This window comes from Filicampus tigris, chromosome 7 (genome assembly GCF_054856515.1).
Source record: "Filicampus tigris isolate MCC_2025a chromosome 7, RoL_Ftig_1.0, whole genome shotgun sequence".
Taxonomy (NCBI): Eukaryota; Metazoa; Chordata; class Actinopteri; order Syngnathiformes; family Syngnathidae; genus Filicampus; species Filicampus tigris.
Window position 1 is genome coordinate 17,437,501 of NC_141223.1, and position 23,361 is coordinate 17,460,861.

General features: G+C 39.5%; 1 protein-coding gene and 1 non-coding gene across 3 annotated transcripts; one reads left to right on the forward strand and one right to left on the reverse strand.

The window, feature by feature from the left end:
• Positions 1–3,711: 3,711 nt before the first annotated feature.
• On the forward strand, positions 3,712–12,482 carry shox2 (shox homeobox 2). Of its 2 annotated transcripts, none has more exons than XM_086035767.1 (5): positions 3,712–4,349; positions 5,382–5,593; positions 7,555–7,612; positions 8,721–8,809; positions 11,271–12,482. In XM_086035767.1, exons 1-5 carry the CDS (start codon positions 4,088–4,090, stop codon positions 11,562–11,564), a joined length of 915 nt encoding a protein of 304 aa, XP_085891893.1. In that variant the 5' UTR covers positions 3,712–4,087; the 3' UTR covers positions 11,565–12,482. The 2 variants fall into 2 exon arrangements, with proteins under 2 accessions (XP_085891893.1, XP_085891894.1); XM_086035768.1 differs by having other exon boundaries at positions 11,307–12,482.
• On the reverse strand, positions 9,501–9,624 carry LOC147144956 (small nucleolar RNA snR44). The gene has a single exon (XR_015087662.1). It is a non-coding gene; the product is annotated as a small nucleolar RNA snR44 (small nucleolar RNA).
• Positions 12,483–23,361: the final 10,879 nt, after the last annotated feature.

The following is a 23,361-nucleotide window of genomic DNA, read 5'->3' on the forward strand; positions in this document are numbered from 1 at the left end:
GTGGTACAACATATATATATATATATATATTAAATAAAATTATATATATATATATATATATATATATATATATATATATATATATATATATATATATATATAATTTTATTTATTATGATTTTTTTAATTCAAACGTTAGGGTAAAAGAGGGTCTGAAAAAACCTGGTACTGAACGAGTTAATAGTGTTGTAATTCACCGTAACATTATATACAGTGGACGAGTGGTAAGCACATCCGCCCCACAGAACAGAGATCGAGGGTTCGATTCCGGGCTCCCGCCGTCAATGGAGTTTGCATGTGTGGGATTTTTTTTCCTGTGTGGGATTTTTTTTTCCAGGTAGTATAGTTTCTTCCCACATGCCAATAACATGCATGGTAGGTTAATTGGACACTCTAAATCAGGGGTGCTCAAGTCTGGCCCTCAAGAGCCCCTATCCATTCTATTTTCCATCTCTCCCTGCCTATAACATACCTGATTCACGATCGTGCAGGTTTGTGCAAAACTTGCTGATGAGAAGGTTTGTGCAAAACTTGCTGATGAGCGGATCATTTGAATCAGGTGTGTTGCAGGCAGGGGGAGATGGAAAACAGCATGAACAGGGCCTCTTGAGGACCCCTGTTCTAAATTGTACCTAGATGTAACTTAAGCCTGGTTCACACGGCATTATTTCCAAATTGTCGTCCGACTTCCAAACTCTGAGAGACCCCACAGGTGACTAGAAAAAAAAACACGCGTATCATAGTTTTGAACGTACCGTGTGTGGTGTGCAGCAACACAGCAAGATCAACACATCACACACGAACCACATTCATTCACAGATATTGGCACGTCAGATGGAAAATCTAGCAAAATCCATGATATTAAACAAGACTTCGGAGTCAACAAACATGGAGGATGAAAAGTCAGAAGCGGTCTCAGGTCGTGTCTTGACGGTGGTGCTAGTTTGCGAATTATTTTTAGTGGAAAAAAAAGTGACACAAAAAGAAAAGACGTAGGGTTCCATTGCGGTATGACTGCATTCATTTTGGATTCCCACCGCGCTTCTTCACCGCCCCGTTCGCCTTACCATGCATGTTTTTGGAATGTAGGAGGAAACCGGAGTACCTGGAGAAAACCCACACAGGCACGGGGAGAACATGCAAACTCCAAACAGGGAGGCCGGAGCCGGGGTCTAACCCACGACCTCTGAACTGTGAGGCAGACGTGCTAACCAGTCGACCACCATATACCAATATTGCCCAACAAATTCATAATACAAGCAGGAACAAAACCAAGTACCGGTAATAAGCCATTTTAAGAATTGTGAAAAATTAAGAAATGTTTGTGTCATTGTGCTTTTTAGATACGATTTGAACGAAAGGCCCATCAATCGCAGTATGCAAAATTATGTTGGCTGTTGGTGAAAATTGATAATTCTGATTGGCTGTGTTTGCTAGTAAAGTGCATGACCGACTATGACATAGTACACAAAAGCAAAGTAATGGAAAAAATAGTATTGATTATGTTAAGATCAGCAAAACACACCCTATACATAAACTTGATCCTGCTTGTATTATGAATGTGTTGAACAAGGTTCTGGATATCTCTGTACTTTATGACAAGGTTCTGGATATCTCTGTACTTTATGTCATGAAACATTGACAGTGGGTAATATGATAAACAATGACTTTTCACTTTTCACAAGCATCTGAATGTACGCGAGTGCACGTGTGTACATGCACAAGCTTATGGCCACCCCTCAGTGAGATGTTGTTTCACCCTGCCCACCCCACTGAAAAAAATCTGGCAATGCCCTTGACTACAACTTAACTGTACACGGCCTGCAGTGATTCTTTTTGTTCATATCACTGCAAGGAACCGGCACACCTCTATACCTTGAGAGTCAAAGTATAGATAAAAAGTATTTGTAACATACTATTTGCACTGACAGTGATCTTCTCATTAACCCAAAGCTTCCTTACTTATTACTGTAGGATGAAAATTAACCAATAAATCAATTTCAACATATTTGACTCATTATTTGCATTGAGAATGATCTTTGACAGTGATTTATGAACTCAGTGTTTCCTGCTTAAACATGTGAAGCAGTACAGCCCTTCTCATGAGCCAATTAACTGAAATGTGTTTATTGTTTATGCAAGCGTAGCCTACAGTAAAGTGTGCTCAAAGATCCCTGCACCTGCGCGTTTGCAGCCTCGAGCTCATGTGCATGAGGTCATCATCGTCATACAACAAAAAATAAACACACTGGATGAGAGTGTTTTCTCTACAAATAGCAGATGAATCCATACCACGATTTGCCTGCAACAAATTAATTCGAGGATTGGGGGTGTTGAAAATATAAACAGGATGCGCATCATCTCAATTAGGCATGCAATGCTGCTCTGGGCAGGAATAACAGTAATTAATGCCTAAAGGTTCACACTGAAACGTCGTTAATATTTAAAATGGGGGAATTATTATCATCACGGCGTGGAAATTGAGACACATATAGATTATCAATAAACGACTCATTTAGCATCACGTTTGAAAGAAAATGCCTGCTCTTTTCTCTTAATTGGTCTCATTGTTTATTTACACATATAGGCCATAATAATTCCAGCGGTAATTAGCGAGCCCATTGGCAACGTATACACAGAAAGAGAGAGATTGAACGTTTAGCTGTTATTTAACACCATACGTATGCCTTTAAAAGGCCCGCTGAGGATATGAAGCCATATCTTTCACTGCGTAGGACTTGATTTGAAGCAAATACATTAAGGTTGCACAAACTACATATGCATGTAACAAATAGGAGTTATAGATTCTCTCAAAAAAATCTCTCTCTCTCTCTCTCTCTCTCTCTCTCTCTCTCTCTCTCTCTCTCTCTGTATGTATGTATATATGTATATATATATATATGTATATATGTATATATATATATATATATATATATATATATATATATATATATATATATATATATATATATATAGTCTATCTTGAATTACACAAACATCAGTATAAATGAACATTCAATATGTGCAATCTGATGACAACAATTACAAACCCAAACTTAAGCAAAACATGTATTTCCATAACACTGTACTTGAACTCATGACGTAATTTATTACAACAAAGACTATATGATCAACCTTTTTTTTTGGTTTTTTACTTTTCTGATGAATTGCAATAAACATCAACCTTGGGCCCCGTTTGGGCCCTGAGTCCTAGTTTGAGAAAACCCTTGGATTATACTGTAATGATAAATTCATTTATTTGAAATGGCTTCCCTTTTTTCCGAACACGTGCCAAATAAAACTACCCCTCAAAAACTGGAAATACGTGCAAAAAATGTAAATAAGGATTCATTGAGTGAGTCTTTTGTTTTTACCTGCATTGATCAGAGATGAGGAGGCTCTCTCTATCTATCCCGTCATTTTCACATATTTTGTAAGCCACTCCCCTGCAGAGAGAGAGCAAGAGCGAGAGCGAGAGAGAGAGAGAGAGAGCGAGCGATAGAGAGAGGGGGATAGAGATTCATTACATTCTCTCTGGTGTTTAAAAAGTAACTCGGGACAATAGCAGCAAATGAGCGCTTAATTAAATTAATTAGTTCTTCTTGTCAATCTTGGATTAATGGCCAATAGCTGCTGCCGTGGTGGTGCTTAATGTTGTTTTGTTTTGTTTTTTTTACTAGTGAGGGTGGAGGAAGGAAGGAAAAGTATAGAGGGAGGGAAGGAGAGAAGGGAGGAGGATGAGGAGGAGGGGGGTCTCATCCCGACATCCTGAGGGGAGGTAATTTGCACGGATCAAGGGGGCAAGGCGCCGCAAAGTATAAATAGTGTGACTTCAATCGAGGATCACCAGCAGGTTCCCCAACTCCGCTATACCAAAGGAGGGAGAAATTGGCCGAGGAAGACGCATCTTTATGTCCCATTTTCGGGCGCCTTCCCAGAGAGTTGGCAGCATCACCTCGTCTCGTTTTCAAGGGGCCGCACCATTGATGTCTTAAGCTGCCGCGGAGCAAAGGGAGAGAGGGGCTACGGCGAGGCTGCTTGACTGATTTTTTCCTTCTTAGAGAGGAAAAAAAACAGAGAGTGTGTGATGGAAGAGCTTACCGCCTTCGTGTCGAAGTCTTTCGATCACAAAGTCAAGGAGAAGAAGGAGGTGATCACATACCGGGAGGTGCTGGAGACCGGCGCGGCGAGGGCGGCCGGCCGCGGCGGGGAGCCCTTAGTCCCGGAGCCCGGGAGCCGGGAGGAGGCGGCAGTCGTAGCCCGGAACGTGGCGCTCTCGCCGGGCAGGGAAACGGACATCCTCGGCCCGGAGAGGACCAGAGACGCCGGCAGTCCCAAACTTATTGACGGTAAGAGTCGATATATATGGATCCTCTTGGAGAAATAGTCTATAAAGGCTACATAAACGTGCTCGATTGAGTTGCAACTATTTCATTTGGATGGTTATCACGTTTTCAGGGAGAACATGCATTGCAATGTTCTTCCAACTATTGTTAAAATCTTCTTGTAGACACTCTAAATGTTAATCATAAATGAGGTGGGAAATTATGAATTGAGTCACTCTATATAACAATGTTAATGCAGTTAAAATTTTACAGTGCCTTAAAAATGGGTACTAACATTTTTTTTTAATTATGCATTTAAAGTGCTTGTCATGAAATATGATATGCAGGTTTTGCAGCAGGCATGTCTGCTTTCGGTGCACAGGTGGATGATCTGCAGTACGATCAGCGTATTCAGTTCGTTTTATTACTACGTGCACTACGTGGTACGGTTATTTGTTAACCGCATGCATGGTGACACTGAGTAACATAGGCATACCATAAATCGAATAATCTATAAAAGTATCTTTACAATAAAAAACATATATTTTTATTCTTTAATTCTATTCATTTGCCTTTGTATTAAATCGTTTCACACTTGTGTTTAAGGACTTTGTTTTTTTGGAGGGGTCTAATTTACATGGTCGTGATTTTTGTTTTTTTTTTAAACAGATCAAAATGTGACAACAATTGCTTTTTATAAGCGGCGTACCTTGTTAAACGTGGCCGTGACGGGCTGCTTGTTTCCCGCGTGGATCACGAACACGCTTGCACATAAGCCCCAGTGGCTCGCACACTGACACACACGGTTGCCTTGCATATTTATAAGCACTTAATAATTAAAGAGCTTTATGTTGCTCGACAAAACATCCGAGCTCTGATCCGCTTTTTGAGGTTCGGGGAGGGGAGGTTTCTATACTTCACTTTCCCTTGCTTTCTTTTTCTTTTTTTCCCCACCCCCATTGAGGCCATCCGTGCACCGTTCGTGGAATAAGGTGTGAAAATCGTAATGTGGCTCCACTGCCTGTCTCTATTTTTATTTTTATTTTATTTTTGAAGGCACCACCGATGTGAAGGAGAGGAAAGAGGAATCCAGTAAGCCCATGGAGGACGAGGCGCAGACCAAAATCAAGCAGAGGAGAAGTCGGACTAACTTCACGCTGGAGCAGCTCAACGAGCTGGAGAGGCTCTTCGACGAGACTCACTACCCGGACGCCTTCATGCGGGAGGAGCTGAGCCAGAGGCTAGGGCTGTCCGAGGCCCGGGTGCAGGTCAGCAACCTTCTCACACGGCAATAAAAAGGAGGGCAGGAAAGAATTGAAATATTCATAGTTGTGTCAACAATAAAAAATGAAACACAACAACATAAGGCAAAGCAGGCTTGCAGAATTATATTAAAAACATTCAATATTCAACATAGTGTCTAAAGATCTTATATGAAAAATATATTCTAAATAATTGTATTTCAAGTGTGTGCAATATATTGAGAGGAATAAGTACTGAGATGAAATAAATGGGCAGCATGATAATCATACATAACAATAATAAAATACCTTTCCGTAATTTCAAAGAATATTATTTGGTTACTTGATTTTGTTTTACTTAATAAATGCACTGCAACTGACCATTTTTTAAAATATGACAAAAATATAAAAATATTGTTTCGATTGTAACAACAACTGGCTTTCAATTAGCTTTAAAAAAATATTTCTGTGGTTAACTAATTAACTGCCAAACATTTTTGGACCATCTTTTACCGTAACGTTTGAAAAAATGTGAAAAAAAAAAAAAATAAATTCCTGCTTGAATGGCTGGACTGTGAAAAGACAAATAAAAATCACAATGACAGTGAATGAGTTTTAAAAAAGCAATCCTGGGACCCAAGTGTTTAAATAACATGGAAATAAAAATAATAATAAAAAGGGATTCAGTTTAATAAGCATCATGTTATTTCCCATTTTCTTAATCGCACATTCAACTAAAATACGTCAAAACGTGGTTTCAGTCAATTCCTAATATATTGCTAAACAAAGCCATATTTGTCAGTTTGAATAAAAATATATGCAGCAATGTTTATTCAATTAATGCGTTAACGATCTCATTTGGGCGCTGCAAGGGTTTGTGCGCGCGCGCGCGCGTGTGTGTGACGTCACGAGAGTGCACAACAATGCTATGCATCCTCACCATGCACTAGGAGTGTAGCTTATAGCAGCGTGCGTTCGTGTGTGTGCGTGCATCGTGAGGGCCCACGAGCAAAAAGACCATCTGGACAGAAACCCAGTATGCCTTCCAAGGCAGGATGGAGCGCGCGTGGGGGTCTTGGGGGCTCTTTAAACATGTGTAGGAACAGACTTATCTTACTGTAAAAAAAGAAATAATGAAAATAATAAGTCGCCAGCAGAAAAAGTTTTTTTTTTTTTGGTGGGGGGAGGGGTCGGAGGGGGGGTTCTTTGTGTGTGTGTGTGTGTGTGGGGGGGGTACCTCCCCACTATAGAATCCCCCTATTGTGTTGCGGGATTTGCATGAATTAATGTGTTTATTATCAATAGACTCTACACAGCATTGTGTATATATAATAAATATATGAAACATATGAACACTTTCAGCTTTATTTTCTATTTCTTTCTGCCTCAATCGATAGCTTTGGTTGTATCACCGCTATAAATTCGAAGTGGAGCGCGCTCAAAATGCTCAGTAAATAAAATCCGCCAACAGCCAAATCGATAATATTTTCTATCACAACAATACATGCCACGGAGTATTTGTGCTAATTTAAGTAAATGTGCTACACTGCCGTGTAATTTGTGCCCCCCGATAAAAAAAAAAAGCGTCTAACGCGCAGTAATTAATGGTAGCGGTCATTTAATGAGAGGAAAGCAGTGCAATGAGAGAAGAAGAGAAAGCATCATCATCATCATTATGCTGCTACTCGATAGCACAGAGTCCATTCAAAGTCTGCTGGGACACTCATGTACAGAAAGATGACACCAGCGCTGACAAGGTTATTTATTACAACCCAATCGTCCTGCAACAGCGCCACAATTTGCCTGAATAAAGAAGTCGATATTTTTTTTTTGTTTCGTGCATATTTCCACGTTTAGCTGCAATGTCTCCCTGCTAATGATTGAAATGCATTTGGATATGTCACTCCTCTGGGGATTTTTTGAATCCTTTCTTGTACCCCCCCCCCCTACACACAATTAATATGAATTCATGTGTGGTGTTGCTGCAGGTTTGGTTCCAGAACAGAAGAGCCAAATGCAGAAAGCAGGAGAACCAGTTACATAAAGGTACATGCACACTAAGACCATTAGAAATGTGTTTAAGTTGAATTAATACTATCATTGACATATGCTGCATTCATTAATGATAAATAACTCAACAGACATTGATTTATTACAAACCAATTAACCTAACCAGGCAAGTACCACCACAAAATAACATAACTATCAAAGTACCATGACCAACTTTAGAATAGATTTTTGTAGAAGATAGCTGTTTTATTCCTAATAAGTGCATCTAATATTACTTTTATCCATTGTAACATTTCACCGCGCTTCATTATGGGGACAAAAAAAAATCAACTTAAATAATGATTCAATCAGAATGTAATGCACACAATAGCTATGTAACAATGTTAACTAAATAATAAAAACAACAAAAAATTAATGAAATGTATTGAACTTAAAGTTAAATACAACTGAACTGTACTCAGACAATGTTTTTTTTCTTCCTTTACTTGTAATTTGACCCCACTTTAGTAATAATTAAAGACATTCATTTATGTGAAGACAGTGATCATGTTAATGATTTCTCCCCCAAAACAGGAAACATACAAATACCAATATGCAACACTTTATTTCTATAACTCCCTTCCATTATTTACGTTTTCAAATGATCATTTATACAACATTCCGAGAAAATCACAATGCCAACAGGCTACTCTTGTGGTCCTTGGGGGGATACCTGGTGCCCGCGGGCACCACCTTGGTGACCCCCACTGTATACAGTAAACACACGAACGAGCAGTTATCATCTCTACCTCATGCAAGCGGCACCACCAACCACCGACATCTTGCTTCCTCCCACAGCAAAGTGATATTGCTTTTTTTTTCCTTGCACTGAAACAAAAATGATGTGAGGTGATAATTACATTGAATACATTTTACAGATGCAAAGGCATATATTTTCTAACATAGATGTCTCTTTGTTCTGATGGCTGAAGGTACATGCATATCCACTTTTGTGTCATGTTTATTTGGTGGTGAGCATAAATATGCGGCTAATATGTGACCCTACTCTCTGCTAGTGCTTTGTATACAATTTGCCACTCAGTGCTCAACTGTTTATGGATTTTGTCTCCTATGAGGCTCTCATCTCAGCATTCTTTTCTACCAGGAGTCCTGATCGGAGCAGCGAATCAGTTTGAGGCTTGTCGCGTGGCGCCATATGTCAACGTGGGGGCTTTACGGATGCCATTCCAACAGGCAAGTGTCTTGTTGAAAGGGTCCTGAAATGCTGTTTTGGCATTGGCTCAGGCCTAATGCAATATTCGACTTAAAGCCTGACTGCAGAACACTGTGCTAACACAGCAAGGCCTCAAATTGGGATATCGCATGGATCTCTTTTTTTTTATACGTGCACCTTGAACAAAAACTACACTACCACTCAATCAGTAATAAAAGGCAGCTAGAGTACGGTTATTGCTGTGATTGGGAACCATCAGAGCACAGTCGGTATAGCCTGATAGAAGTTGTATTTTCAAGTCCCAAAAGGTTGACTTGAGGATAATTTTTTTTTGTCATTATTGATTTCTGTGAAGAAAAATGACAGTTTGTGGTGCAAAGTGGAAATTTGCACCAACAGGTTATGTTTAAACAGATATTCCACATATATTGATAGATATGTCAAAACATGCTTTTACACGACAGTGTTCTATTTCTGATGTGTTTTTAGAACATGTGCAGGGAACCTTATTTTCCTCATGTGCAAATGCAATTTCTGCTTACATACAGTGCAGCTAGGGCTTAATTGATTATAATTGTATTTAAGATGTTTTTTGTTCAAATTCCAATTGATAAACTATTGATAATATGATTTCTAGAAAATAAGCATTATTATGTACAGATTTTAGGGAGGCCCAGCATTGATGGTTTAAATTTTGGTTAGGGCTGCACAATATTTCGAAAAAAAAAATTGATATTGCAATAATGACCTACGCAGTATGCATATCGCAAAGACATGTAATAATTTTCTCATGGAATTGTATTCTTTTGTCTGAATTTGACCAGTCAGACGCAGACTTAAATGTATATCGCCACCCAATAGTTGGACATTATCTAGGGGAATTACAATTAATTTGCCAAGAATACATTAAGCTTTCTTATTTAGCCACATGAAAATGTACTTCTTTTATTAGATAAAACAAAAAAAGTAATTTCCTTAGGTACATGTTAAATATTGCAATAATATTGATATCGCTATAGTCAACATCCATTTCGCATATCGCATGTTTTCCAATATTGTGCAGCCCTAATTTTGGTGTAAATTTCTTTTTAAATGACAGACGGTTTTTATTGGGTTTTAAATAATTAGATTTAAATACTCTCAGTGGCCCACTAGCCTCCGTTTGCCCACCCGTGCAACCTCAGCACAGTGACTGCCAACCAGTGTGTCGTGAGAAATTATTAGGTGTGTTGCAGGAAATTATCCAATTTCATTTCATTGGCCTGAAAATTATTTACTACAAATAATGTATCTTTTTTCTTCTATTCATGCCAGCAATGCGCTGACAGACAGAAAAAAAAGCTTTTTTCATTAGATGGCAGAAGGTATAATGAACCTGTTATCCACTTTTTATGATATTTTTGTTTGGTGTTGTTCGTTGAGATTTTTTTTATACAGTAAAATATGTCCATTCACTCTAAAAAATGAAGGTGCTTCAGAGGTTCTATATAGTGCCATTGCACACTACTGGGATCTTGAGTAGTTCATTACTGGTTCTTTACAAAGTTAATAGTTCTTTAACGCACCGTAATGTAGCACCAAGGAATTCTTGAGCTATTCATAATCCACAGAAGTGTGTAAATGTACCAACTGATAGTTTTGGTTTTACTGATTATGTTACGTATGAAGAAAATAGAATTTAAAGTAAAAAAAATATATAGAAATGGAGTTCAATATTTAAGATTCATTTTATTCTCATTTCGCAATATATAGGACCATTGGAAAATGGTTGGTTTTACGTATAAAGATTCAATAAAAATCAGTGTGAAATAGTACCCTTAAGTGGTTTTCTCCTATATGCGCACAGGTAAAACAACAACAAAAAAAACATATATTTCATGACTATGTAGAACCTTTATGATTTGTTTGTGTTGGCTCCATAAATTGTGGGGAACAATTATTTAGCAGTGATTGTCAAAGTGTAGTACCATGGCACACAGGCTCCCCTAGTGGTACGCACAAGAATCACTGCTTGAGTACAGTTCAGTTGTATTTAACTTTTAAGTACGATATATTTGCTTTCAAGCTTTAATAACTGTTTGTTCTTAATATTTTAGTTAGGTACATTTTAAATGTAACTTTCATGTGTAAGTACAATGTTAATGTTCAACCCGTGTTACAGTGGGTTACAATAAGAGGAATAAAACCTTTGCCTTGTTTTTAAACTGATTTAGAGCACTTGTGGGTCAAATGTTTTTTTTTTGTTTGTTTATTTTTTTAAATAAAGTTTTCCTCTGGGGTTTTATTTGTTTACTAGATTGGGATCAAATACTCTCAGTAGTTACCCATCACTGGAACTTTAGTAACTCCCCAACCTACTCTAAAAAGCGGTTAAAAAAAAAAAAGTTCAAGTGAATGTCCCATGAACCACTGCGAACTTAACGTGTTCTCCTCCCCACCCCCTCCCCCCTTTTCTCCCCCACTCCTGCGTGCGTCCTGTAGGATAGTCATTGCAACGTGCCGCCCTTCTCCTTTCAGGTGCAGGCGCAGCTGCAGCTGGACAGCGCCGTGGCGCATGCGCAGCACCACCTGCACTCGCACCTGGCCGCGCACGCTCCGTACATGATGTTCCCGGCGCCGCCCTTCGGCCTGCCGCTGGCCACGCTGGCTGCCGAGTCGGCGTCGGCCGCATCCGTGGTGGCTGCCGCCGCCGCCGCCAAGAACACCAGCAAAAATTCGAGCATCGCCGACCTGAGACTCAAGGCCAAGAAACACGCAGCTGCGCTAGGCCTGTGACGACCACCGCGACGACGACGTGGCTTGGGAACGCGCACGCACTGTGGGGACGCCACCGCTCGGGCCACGCGAGGACGTTATTTACGTTTTCCCCAATGCAGGACAACTATATGAATAAAGGCTATTTATGAGATTATGAAAAGTGACTGCTTGATAGCCTATGGGAAGGGATTTTTCTACGCCAAAAAACCCCCACAAACAAACAGGGACGGCCCTTGTGGCGGGAAGAGGAGGATGAGGAGGAGGATGCAGCTGGCGGTCGATACTTTGTCAAACAAGGCGAACCATTCTGCAGTCTGTCTTAGCATATTATTATTATTATTATTATTATTATTATTATTATTATTATTATTATTATTATTATTATTATCGGGACTTACAGAGGCTGGCCTCGTTATACTTCAACACCTTCCCGCCAAGAAAGGAAGCAAGGGGATTCCGATTCAAAATGTTTGCATGAGTCAACACGCTGACCTATATTAGTTTTTTTGTAAAGGTGATGCCAGACACCACAAATGTGATATCATAATTTGTTTTTGTTTTTTTTGCTAATTGGTGTTTCATCTTCTTTTAAAGGGGGTGTTTACTGTAAGTTATATACTGTATATGACAATATATAACAAAAAAGGACTGTAAAGCGGTACGGGCACGTGTAAAATATGTTTATACAAGAAGCATTCATTATTTTGTTTTTTTGGGGGGGTATTTGACTTCATCTGCGTGTAAGCTATGTGCTTCCTATATGTAATGTTTTTTTAAATATATATATATGACAGTGAAAGTGAGGCACGGGTTTCTTAAAAAAGAAAGAAAGAAAAGAAAAAAATACTCATGACAATACCTTTTCCATCACATGTGAAACGTGAATCCACTAAACCAAAATGATTCCCCCCCCCTATAATAAATTAACTAACGGTTCTTTAATGAGTTGACACATTTATTGGAGCAATAGGCCCTATTTATTGGTCTAGAATTGTTTTTAAATAATTCATGACTGTAGCGGAAGTCTTTTGGCAACGTCACGACTGACAGGTCCGTTTTGTGAGGAACATTACTTGTTCCCCTGCCAAATTCATGCATTATGCATGCTTTTTGGTTCTGGAACATTTGGAAAGGCGGACTGATCATTTTCTCCATACAAAAGAACACAACAGGGAGATAACAGATAAAGAGCAGTCAAGTTTGGCATCCCTTTTTCTCAATTCTTTCTTTATTTATTTTCTCTCTCTCTTTTTAACAAAACTTCATTCATTAATTTTGTCTACGCTGCCAGGCACATGCTGGAAGTTGTGATTAATTGTTAATTGACGTTGGCGATAGTTGAAACAGTGGTGGTCAAAAGGGCCTGTTCGCCATTTTTGTTATAATTACGCCTGCAAATCAAAATGGAGGGGGCTTTGTGTGAAAGCTTCATTAACGCCTGCGCCTCACAAATTCATTTCCTGACATCTTAATCGCATCTTATTGAACAAACACGTGACACGATCATACGCAGGCAGATCGCCTTACAAGCCCCAAATTTCCGCACACAACAACAGTGTCCTGAGCTATTAATTAATAGCCGACTCACACTGAGTCTGTGTGCGTGTATGTTTGCTGGCATTCAGGGGCAGGATCCAGAGACGCCAAATGTATTGAATTATTGATCGCCAGCCGCGCCAGTAATGGAGGAGACGGAACTGGGAAACTGAACTAATCGTGGGAGCGTGTACTGTCCCACTCGGGCAGATGCACTCATGGGCCACAACATTAGGCACACCTGCACACACGCTGTTGAGATGCAATACAGCAGTTGCAGTTCTGATTGTGGTTGTAGTTTGGAGTGGAATAAAACAGTAATGTATTGTAAAGATACTTATTGCAGTGAATGTAATTAAAACCACAAAAGTGTCAATCTATACCAAGAATTATCTTTGTAAAATGTAATATTTTTTGGTACGCTTCTTGTACTGGACCTGATTATATTGTGCAGTTGTACCTAATGTTGAGACCTACTGGCTAGCGATCAGTTCAGTGCAAGGATGTAGAAAAGAAAGTCTGGACAGTGACATGCGCTGGCACCATGTTGTCACCCAGCTTGACATAATCAGAATCACCTTTATTGGCCACACACAAGGAATTTGTCTCCGGTAATTTGAGCCACACTAAGCAACAAGGAACTACTGTATAAAAAAGTAACATTTCAGACGTGACACTTAAGTACAAAGAGTTGTTAAGCAATGTAAAGATGCCATGATGTCACCATGCAATGCAGTGCAACACATGCAAATGACATTTTCCAAAATGTACCATACTGTCAGGGTATTTTACACAAACATTTGCTATATAGATATTTTATATCAATCTGAGATTATAATCACGAACAGTTAGTGAACTATGACAAATAGGCTGTATGATTATCAAGACAAGATACTGTCAGAAAGGTGCGGGGGATGCATTGGGGATTTTTGAAACAAGCTAAATTCATTATTCATCGGTTTAAAGTTATGTTCCTGGGCTTGATGGTGGAAAATGGGCTGATGATACATTTGGATTAATATAGGATTTACTTTTTCCCCCACAACCCAGAAAGACTACGCTTTCTGTTTTTTTTTTTTTTTTTTTTTTGTGAAACTGCATGCCTTGTACGGGACGAGTGGGACTGTCTAGTGCCTACAATCACAGACCAAACCATTTAGCCAAAAGTCCACTTTCAGAAAGGCCAAACACTGACCAAAGCAACTGCAGGCCAGTACAATAAACATAGCGGTAATGGAGACGCTGCTTTTTTTAATAATCCATTTCAGAAAATCTGAATAAAATTGAATCGGACAAAAACCAAAGCAATTTTTCCCATAGGAAATAATGAAAATCTAATGAATCCGTTATAGTCACCAGGCACCCAAAAATAAGACAAAAATACATTTCTCAGAGAATAATTATAATTTTACATACAGGAAGCAGTGTGAAAGCAATGTAAATGACTGATGGAGATAAATGAACATTTAATATTGTTTCTACCTTTATCGAAGATTCTTGATGGCATATGACTGTGGGGGAGGAAGGGGGGTGCCATTTTCGTACTTTGCTAGTTATGTTTTTAATGCTACCATGTTTTTATTTCACCGATCACCACGCTGTGCATGTGTGCCAGTTGTTTTCATTTGATATTTTTTCTTAGTTTGGCGGCGTGACAGCTCGTGTGGCACCTGCGTGAGATGACGTTCTCGACGCCGATTGGCTATCACAGACGAGGGACAGACTGGGCCCACATTGGTCGATTAAATATGCAGATGGGAACTCGGTGGCGGTCAGGCGATGCCCAGCTCTGAATACAGTATAACTGTACTTACAGTCATATATTCTTTATCCATAGTGCATAGTGGCATGCAAAGCACAGTTGATGTCCGCAGCGAGAACATGGATATGAGGCCACCGAAAAATGATTGTAGACGGCGGGTGTAATGGAAGAGTTTGCCATTTGCTATTGATACAGTACATAACATCTGAAGTCTGATGGGCTTTATGCCTTTCTGTCTGAGACGGATGCCCCTTTGAATGATTTGAATGATCGTTGGCAGAATGGACGATTTTCTTGATTGGCATGTATCTGGTGTATTGCCTGGCAAAATACATTCTGCTTCAGGCCAATGATTTTGTTTTTATGTCGATGGCTGTGGATAAGTACGTATATATATATTTTTTTATGGGATGGGTGCTTGGAGGTTTTAACAGCTTTAGAATGGCATGGATGGTGTCAAATACTTTTCTGGGCTAAATATAACCTACAGGTTATAAATTGCCAAATTGTAACTTAATGATTGTGATTCTAAAAATCTGACAAGTGTTAGGAACCTCACTGGACCCATGTGAAGGCTTTTTTTCCAAGGAGTACGGTGGCTGCTATCAGGCCGTCTAAAGATGTGCTGCAGGAGTGGAGGGCCCTGGAGACAATGAGACGGGGACACACAAGTGCTCTGCTGATTAGACACATAGACGACCCCGCTCTCCTCTCAACACACTCTTTAGACACACACGTACACACGCACACACACACACACACGCACGCACACAAACACACCCACACACACACACGCACACCCGTCAGACGGGAGCCAGCCAGGTTCTCACGGTCTTCTTGCTGTCTTTACTATAACCCCACATCACCACCTTTGCCTTCAGTCCCCGACATACATGCTTCATCGCCCTCCATTGTGCGCAGAGGAGATATGAATAGTTAACTGTGTTATCATTGCTTCTTAAAATGAATCAAAATCCAACATTGGAAATTGAACACATACAACCCTCTGCACACACACCAATGGTGAGTCACAAAGAACACTCCACACCGCGGAATCCTTCATATCAACTGGTGCCGTCTTGTTGCTATATTTACCTCAGCATGGCCCCTGAGACAAATGTGCAATGCGCTCTTGTTTCCCCGCACTGGGCCCTTTTTATCAAATTAGAGCATGTTAAACACTCTCAGGCAGCCGCTCACATTGACAGCCAACTCAGTGGACCAGATTGTAAATACTGCATTTATCAGCGTTGCATGAATTTGTGAGGCGATATATTCTCAACGGCCACTTCATTAGATACACCGGCCCCATACAAAAAATGTACAAATATTAAGAAATTAAAATGTGAATTTGTTTAACAACATGCTTAGTAATTTGCAGTGGTTTAGAAGTGCATTGTATGTTTTGCCCAATTGTGATCATCAGTTGTACAGGTATATCGTCTAGAAAATCGGAATAAGTGAAATCTGCAATATACAAATACACTTTTAAATATTTCTTAGGCATTGTCAGAGCATTTATCACATTTATTTTTTCAAAGTCTTTAAACACAGTTTAATTAAAATAATACAAATACATTAACAACATTTAACATATTGAGAGAGAACAAGATGAGCAATCGATAAGGCAAAAATACCGTAGAAAGAGTGTACTGATCCCTCAATGTGTTTACAGGAAACAAATCCAGATTTTTGCAAACTAACAAATTCATCCTACAATATATATCAATAATCATGCCCAAAAGATTCTCATTAAAAATTCACCTACGGCCATTGCTTTCTGTAGGCATGGAACACAGGATGATAGAGGACTGATCTTGCTAACGTCTTCAGCAAAAATGAGGCGTATCATGAAACACTTCCTGTTTTCTCTTGTTCTTTCAAAATTACAGTTTTAAACACAATTGTGCGCCGCCAGCTAGTGGCCAAGAGTGGAATTAGACCCCAAAATAAATCAGCATGGAACCTACGATGAAGGGGAGTTCAGTGTATATGAAATACTTGATTTGTTTTGGCTGAAGTCCATTTCTACTTTGTATGCAAGTTGGTTCCATTCATAGTCTATCACTAATCTTTTCTATCCCAGTAGAAATTTCAATGAATACAATACAACAGTACCCCTCGCCTTGAACATTTTCCAAGCTACAAGCCATCGCTCGGTCTTGGTCGGTCTTGGAGGTAACTTGGAGTTACGAACACCAGCTATGGTGAGAGGAAACTTCACAACAAGCAAGGAACAATCCTTAAAACAATTATGTCTATTTGCACTCCCATTGGACATTTACTGTCAAAGTAAACATAAAACAACTGTACCAAATACTACATTGTCTTAAAATAAAGTAGATTATGTTCAATTGGGAAAGAAGTTTTTTTTTAAGTAGCATTTGAAAATAATACATTTTTAAGATGTAGTTATTGCTCAAGGTTATAATATAGTACCCTCAGAACCTGATACTGTCCAATGCCTAATCATTACTCCTACTTATATCAGAGTCTTTTTGGCAAAAGTTTGCACTTAAGACTTTCGCCATCTTGGCTTATTGTGCAATGCAGGTCTATCTTTGATTACTATAAAAAAACACCCAATACATATTTAACAGTGTAAATCAGAATAGAGCATGATGTAGTTATTTTTTTCATTGGCTATACACAGTAGCTCATACGATGCATCTCATTAGACCAAGCAGGTGTACCTAAAGAGGCATCCAGCAAGCGCGCGCCTTGTACTGCAGCAGAGACGACGGCCAACAGATTAAAAAAAAAAAAAAAAATACTTCAAAGACTTCAAAAGGAGCCAAAGTGCTGAAACTCCCTCCCGTGGCACTCAGGCAAGCAATTAGGACGCCGTATCTCCGCCTGTTATCACATGTGCGCGGGCCCGGGTGGCTGACCGCAGCTCTCGGTGTGGGTTGCAGTCGGCAGAGGACTGCAGCATTCTGGTTACATGCCGTATTTGATTGCACCGTAGGATGAAAAGTGGGTGTTTGCTCAGTTTTGACCCCTACTGTGACTCGAGAGGCTTTCTAGCAGTGATTACACGCAAAAAATACAACAGCCTCTATCTCTGGCTCCCCGAGTTCACACTGCTAAAGTAGCACAAAACAGAGGTCAGAGCTAAACAGCAAGTCTAATTGTTTCACTGTTTCCTGTTTAAGGTGGCCTAGAGGCAATCAATACATTTTTTATGCATTGGCCACAATATTTGTTGTTATTAATTCACTTCCAGTTGCGACTGGCTTGAGATAACATGATGTAGCTTATAACTCATTGGAGGGGGTTGTATTGTTTCCATTTGGCCTTCTCTACTGTGGATACGGTGGAGGTTTTAAGTGTGGTCCAAATGAGACAAAGAGAGCGAAGCGGGGCAAGCAGGAAACATTTGGCCCACAAACTGGTAAGAAGCACTACGCTTTGTCGTAGCGTAACTGCGTTTGTACACACACTCTTATGTTACAAAAAGCCATTTGGAACACACACCACAGCGTGCAAATTTAGGCCATCTGAAGTTTACAGCAACACATCATTTTGAAATGACAACAAAACAGCAGAAAACATTTGCATGACACCGATGAAGTATCTTTTTAATGTGGTGGGAAAAGCAAGGCGGTCCTACACCATCATGTGCACAGTAAAACACTTTTTAAACAAGTAAAAGAAAAAAAAAAGAAAAATGATCGCTTTGGAGAGATGCAGACAGTACAGTGGATTAGTGGTTAAAACATCTGCCTCACAGTTTTGAGGGTCATGGTTACAATCCCTTTCCAGGCTTGCGTGGATTATCCGGCATTAATTTGACCTATAACCTGTACAACTCAATTTAAAAAAAGATTAAATCTTTTCAAGAGGTCAAGTAAAAAAAATTAACAAGAAACAAAACAAAATACCAACTGCGATACAGACATTGCACAAGTGTACACACACTTGTTTCACTCTCGCGATCAGAAGTAACCAATCACATTCAAACACATTTTAAATTGGAGTTAGCACACACCATTTATAGTGCCTCTGATTAAGACCAAATAAAGTTCTGATACTTTTTCTGGATTTTCCAGTGTGCAGCGATCACATCAGAGTTGTCTGGAATGCAGACATGTCATTAAAAAATATAACAACTTTTATCAGTCCAGAGACCTCACAATAGCATCTATGAACTGACAGAGTATTTACAATTACTAAACAGGTAGGTGCCTAACTGAAAAACCCAGCACCTAATTGGGGCCAATGGGTGGGATGGCTACTATTTGAGGACATACCGCATAATGGTAGCTCAACTTAAAAGTGACATGGCCAACAGGTTTTTCGGATAAAAGCCATTGTTTGGCTGATTTTTTTTTTGTCTTGAGTTGTCAGGGGCGGAAAAAAAACCCATTGAAGAATTGTTCAAGAACAAGTGAACAATTCTCCAAAAAGAGGCCAAATACTTTCTTCAAGCTGTTTATTGCCACTCACAGTGAAAATTTACTGTTAAACTAAACATAAAACAAAGAGAATATTTAATTAAACCACTTAAAAAAATCCGCATTTAGTTGACACAAAATGCAAAATCAGATAGGCAGGCTAACAAAATTATCATCGAGGTTCTAGTGTTTTAACCCTTTAGTCAACAGATATTTAAACACAAACAGTGCAGCAGCACATCTAGATGGAGAATGGAACAAAACTCACAGTCTTATATTCCTTCCTCACAAAAAATACAAATCTTATCGCAGCTTACTGAGCCGTTGTGACCCTCTACTTCGTGTATGCACACAGTATGTATAGATTTTACCGCCTCTTGGTGGACAAAGCAAACACACCAGACGAAGCCGCACAATGAATGCATGAACTCATGATACACAAACTGTTTAATTAGTTACATTCTATTTATGTTCTAACTTTGTTTTTATGTAAAATGTATAGTGCTATATTTCTTTTCAAAAACCCGTAACAAAAAGTTTTGTTGGTGTTTTATGTGGGGATAAAATGTATTATTGGAATTTCAATTCATTTCAGGGGGAAAGATGATTTGAGATACGATTGTTTCGACCATCTGAACTCGTGCTCTGGACAGTTGAGGTTTTGTCGTAATGGAAAATAAAGCCTTTGTTTTCAGTAAGAGCATCAATCACCTGTGAACTGTAAACGCTATTTTCTAACGTCCCTTGTCTTCCCATCGCTGTAAATTTATGTTTGTGCTGCAGAAAAATCAATACATCTTATTTAGGTTCGAAAATATATAACTGCTCTTGATATATGGTTTCAATTGACTTTTTCCTGTCCTTTGCTCTCTAACTGCAGACAAGTGCCAGAATTTTACGAGAATTAAATGCGTGCATTGACCTAACATTAGCTCTACTTAGTCAGGAAAGCATCCACAACTATTGGCATGTGTCAACAGTTTATTATGATGATGAAGTAAAAGGAATTGATGCCATGAAACCTCAAGGGCTGAGCTAAATATGTGGGCACATTTCATGTGAACTGCTCTGCGGTGTCCACTTGAGTTCATATGGAATCCAGTTACATGCAGATCACACGGCTGGAATCTGTTATTGATTATTATTTATTTTTTTTCCGTACCCTGGCTGCCACAGTGTGTCTGTTCAATCTGCTCCTCAATAAGAACAGACAGAAGAACTCTTTCGCCCCTTTCTTTTCAACAAAGCTGACTACTGACGGACAAGGTTTTAAGATTCAGGTTATAAGCATTATAAAATGCTGTGTTGCTTTCCTAACCTATTTGCTAGGTAGATTTTGAGAATGTTACTTTTACTTAATGTTTGGTTAATTATTTTGACCCAGAAGATTGGGTTGAAGAGTGGATTTGGGCAGGCTGAGGAGCAGAAGCAAGAAAATGTTGGAGCTACACTGATAAGATGGTAACCAATTTCTTGGTCGCTTTGACTCATCAGGATGCAGAGTTTTTACAACATGTTGGATCAAAATCTTGACCCAAGGTGCTGGGCCAAATCGTCAACCCAATTTACTGGGTGTAATTAACCCAATATTGGCTGTGTCCCTTTTGAACCCAGTACTGGTAAATGTTTGGCTATGAAGGAGTATTAGGGCCACATTGAAGAGAAAATAATGCTATATATATTGAACAAAGCCATACTTGATTGATTGATTTACAAAAATCGTGGCCATATCAAAAGATATATAAATCGACTATCTAAACTGCTTATCCTCACGAGGGTTGCGGGTGTGCCAGAGACTATCCCAGCTGTCTTCGGGCAGTAGGCGGGGTGCACACTGAACTGGTTGCCAGCCAATCGCTGAGATATATACATTTATATGTAAAATGAGAAAAAAGGTTACTCGCAAATTGAAACTTTATTCTCGCAACATCCTCGTGACATGTCAACTTCATTTTCGAAAACATTCCGATTCTATTCTTGTAACATTACCACTTTATTATCGTAACAGTTAGACTACTCTTGTTGTATGTAAATGTTATTCTCAAAACAAATACAACTTCATTCTTGCAACATTTTGACTTTATTCATGTAACATTGGTAATTCATTATTATAACATTTGACTTTGTTCTTATAACATTTACTGACTATACTTCATTCTCGTACCATTTGGATTTGTGTACTTACGGTTTTTTATCACTATTTTGTGTTTTCCTGCCTGCATAAGTATTAAGTTATTTTTTAAACCACACTCAAACCTGCCACCCTCTCCTTCCCAAGCCAAGCCCTTCCCGACATAGTGAACAGCTGTTATCTTAATTCTAATTGCTCGTAATATTCTTTCCACATGAGCATCGCTTTATGAACATTTTTAGTAGACATTATCGTCTCATACAAACATGGATGATGTACCGTCAACAGATGGATGCAGTGTCTAATAAATAATCTAAGAAGTTTTCCTAGTGCATATCAATAGTTCTGTGTGGTAGTGGAATAGATGGTAAGAGTTCAAGAGCTTTCCATGTAATAGAATTTTAAAGCAGGAAAGTGCTCATGTTTTCCGAGTGTCTAATTTGGATTTCATTGATCCTGCCACTTGTGTCCCCTCACTGATACAGCAGTATTGACAGCGGTGTTCCTGCGCTAATTCATTCATCAGGTCGGCACTCCCCCCAGTCAGGAAACAAGACAAATATGACCACACGTGTGCGCACACGCTAATAAAGACCAGCCGTGAAGCGGGAATGTAAGACTTTAGGAGGGCTGGGCATATTGAGTTGAACCTGGAGTGGACTCCCATGTGTTTGGGTGAGTCACTGTCTTGGCAAACTACACAAGGCCAAAGCCTTCACCAAAAGAAACAGCCCCAATCCAAAATGTGAGTTTGGTACCATTTTTTCCGCCAGAGGCGAGAACAAAAATGAAAATTTTCCAACAGCTGATGGTCATTCAACAATCAGGAAGGCTCTCACCTGAAGGAATTACCACTCCTATAAGGCTGTAGCTCCACTACTCAGACTTCAGTACAACAAACGCTGCTCAAGGTGAGTTTGCCTAGTGCAGTAGTGCTCAACTGTGTGCAAAGACAAGGGTGGCTGACGGTGAGATGACCTTTATATATTGTGCTTGTTTATTTTTGATATATTTAATTGGTTGTTTAATGATTTATGTTAAAACCAGACTCCAAAGAGTCCCTTCAAAGATTATTCATTGAAATGTAATGTATATTAGTTACTAATTGCCTTTGTGTTTCCACCTTCTTTAAAGGTTTTTCACCTTGCAGCTTGCAACTTGTTGACCCTCAATGGAAAAAAAGAGACAAGTCCAAAAATAAAAAGATAAAGAGAAATTCGTCTCATCGTTGGAATTTAACTGGGTGAAGTCCCAGTGTAACCCTGGTCATACAGTCAAAACCCTTTTCAAGTTAGGGGAGAGCACAAATGACCAACATAACTTGACAGTCACTGATGGGGAAGATTGCATCATTTCAATAACAGGCTGATGCAAATTGATGTCACCAACTGAGAGAAGGGCAGGCAAATTTGCGAAGAGCTGACTGGGCTGCATTACAGGGCCAAGGAGACATCGGAGGAGGCAGGCCCCCCTTTAGTGGTGCCACCTTCTATTGAATTACACTGTTGGCTCAACTATTTGCCAATGTCTAATTAAATTGGCCTGTGTTAGCTTCCAACACCTCCAGGGAGCATGTGTGTGAAGGACAGAGCTGGGCATTTTACTAAAAATTCAGTCCGTTTATTGCCTTCCACCTATAGCCAGAGTACCCTTCCGCCGTCCGTTTATCTGCCATGTTGTCCGGCAGGACCAAATATTAATTGCCTATGGGCTAGTCCGAGTATAATTTTGAACGGGCTTCCGTTAGCAGTGGCACCACCGGTGCGAGATCGACCAATGAGAGCATGGGTGGATTTACCCCGTATTGGCTGCGCATCATCTTGAGGGAGGACTGGCCGACTCCAAAATAAAGTGCATTGCATAAAGCAAGCATGGATTATTCTAAGTGCTGTTGAGAAAGGAATGGCTTTACCAATGGCACCTATGGCTAAAAAGCAAATTGTGGAGAGTCTCTGTCACCGAAAAGCATGAGTACGATCAACGAATGGG

Bases quoted from the DNA above. Each gene is read 5' to 3' on its own strand.
- shox2 (XM_086035767.1), top strand. From the start codon at position 4,088: ATGGAAGAGCTTACCGCCTTCGTGTCGAAGTCTTTCGATCACAAAGTC. The intron at 7,613-8,720 runs GTACATGCACAC...CTTTTCTACCAG, and splicing joins GGAGAACCAGTTACATAAAG to GAGTCCTGATCGGAGCAGCG. The intron at 8,810-11,270 runs GCAAGTGTCTTG...TGCGTCCTGTAG, and splicing joins TACGGATGCCATTCCAACAG to GATAGTCATTGCAACGTGCC.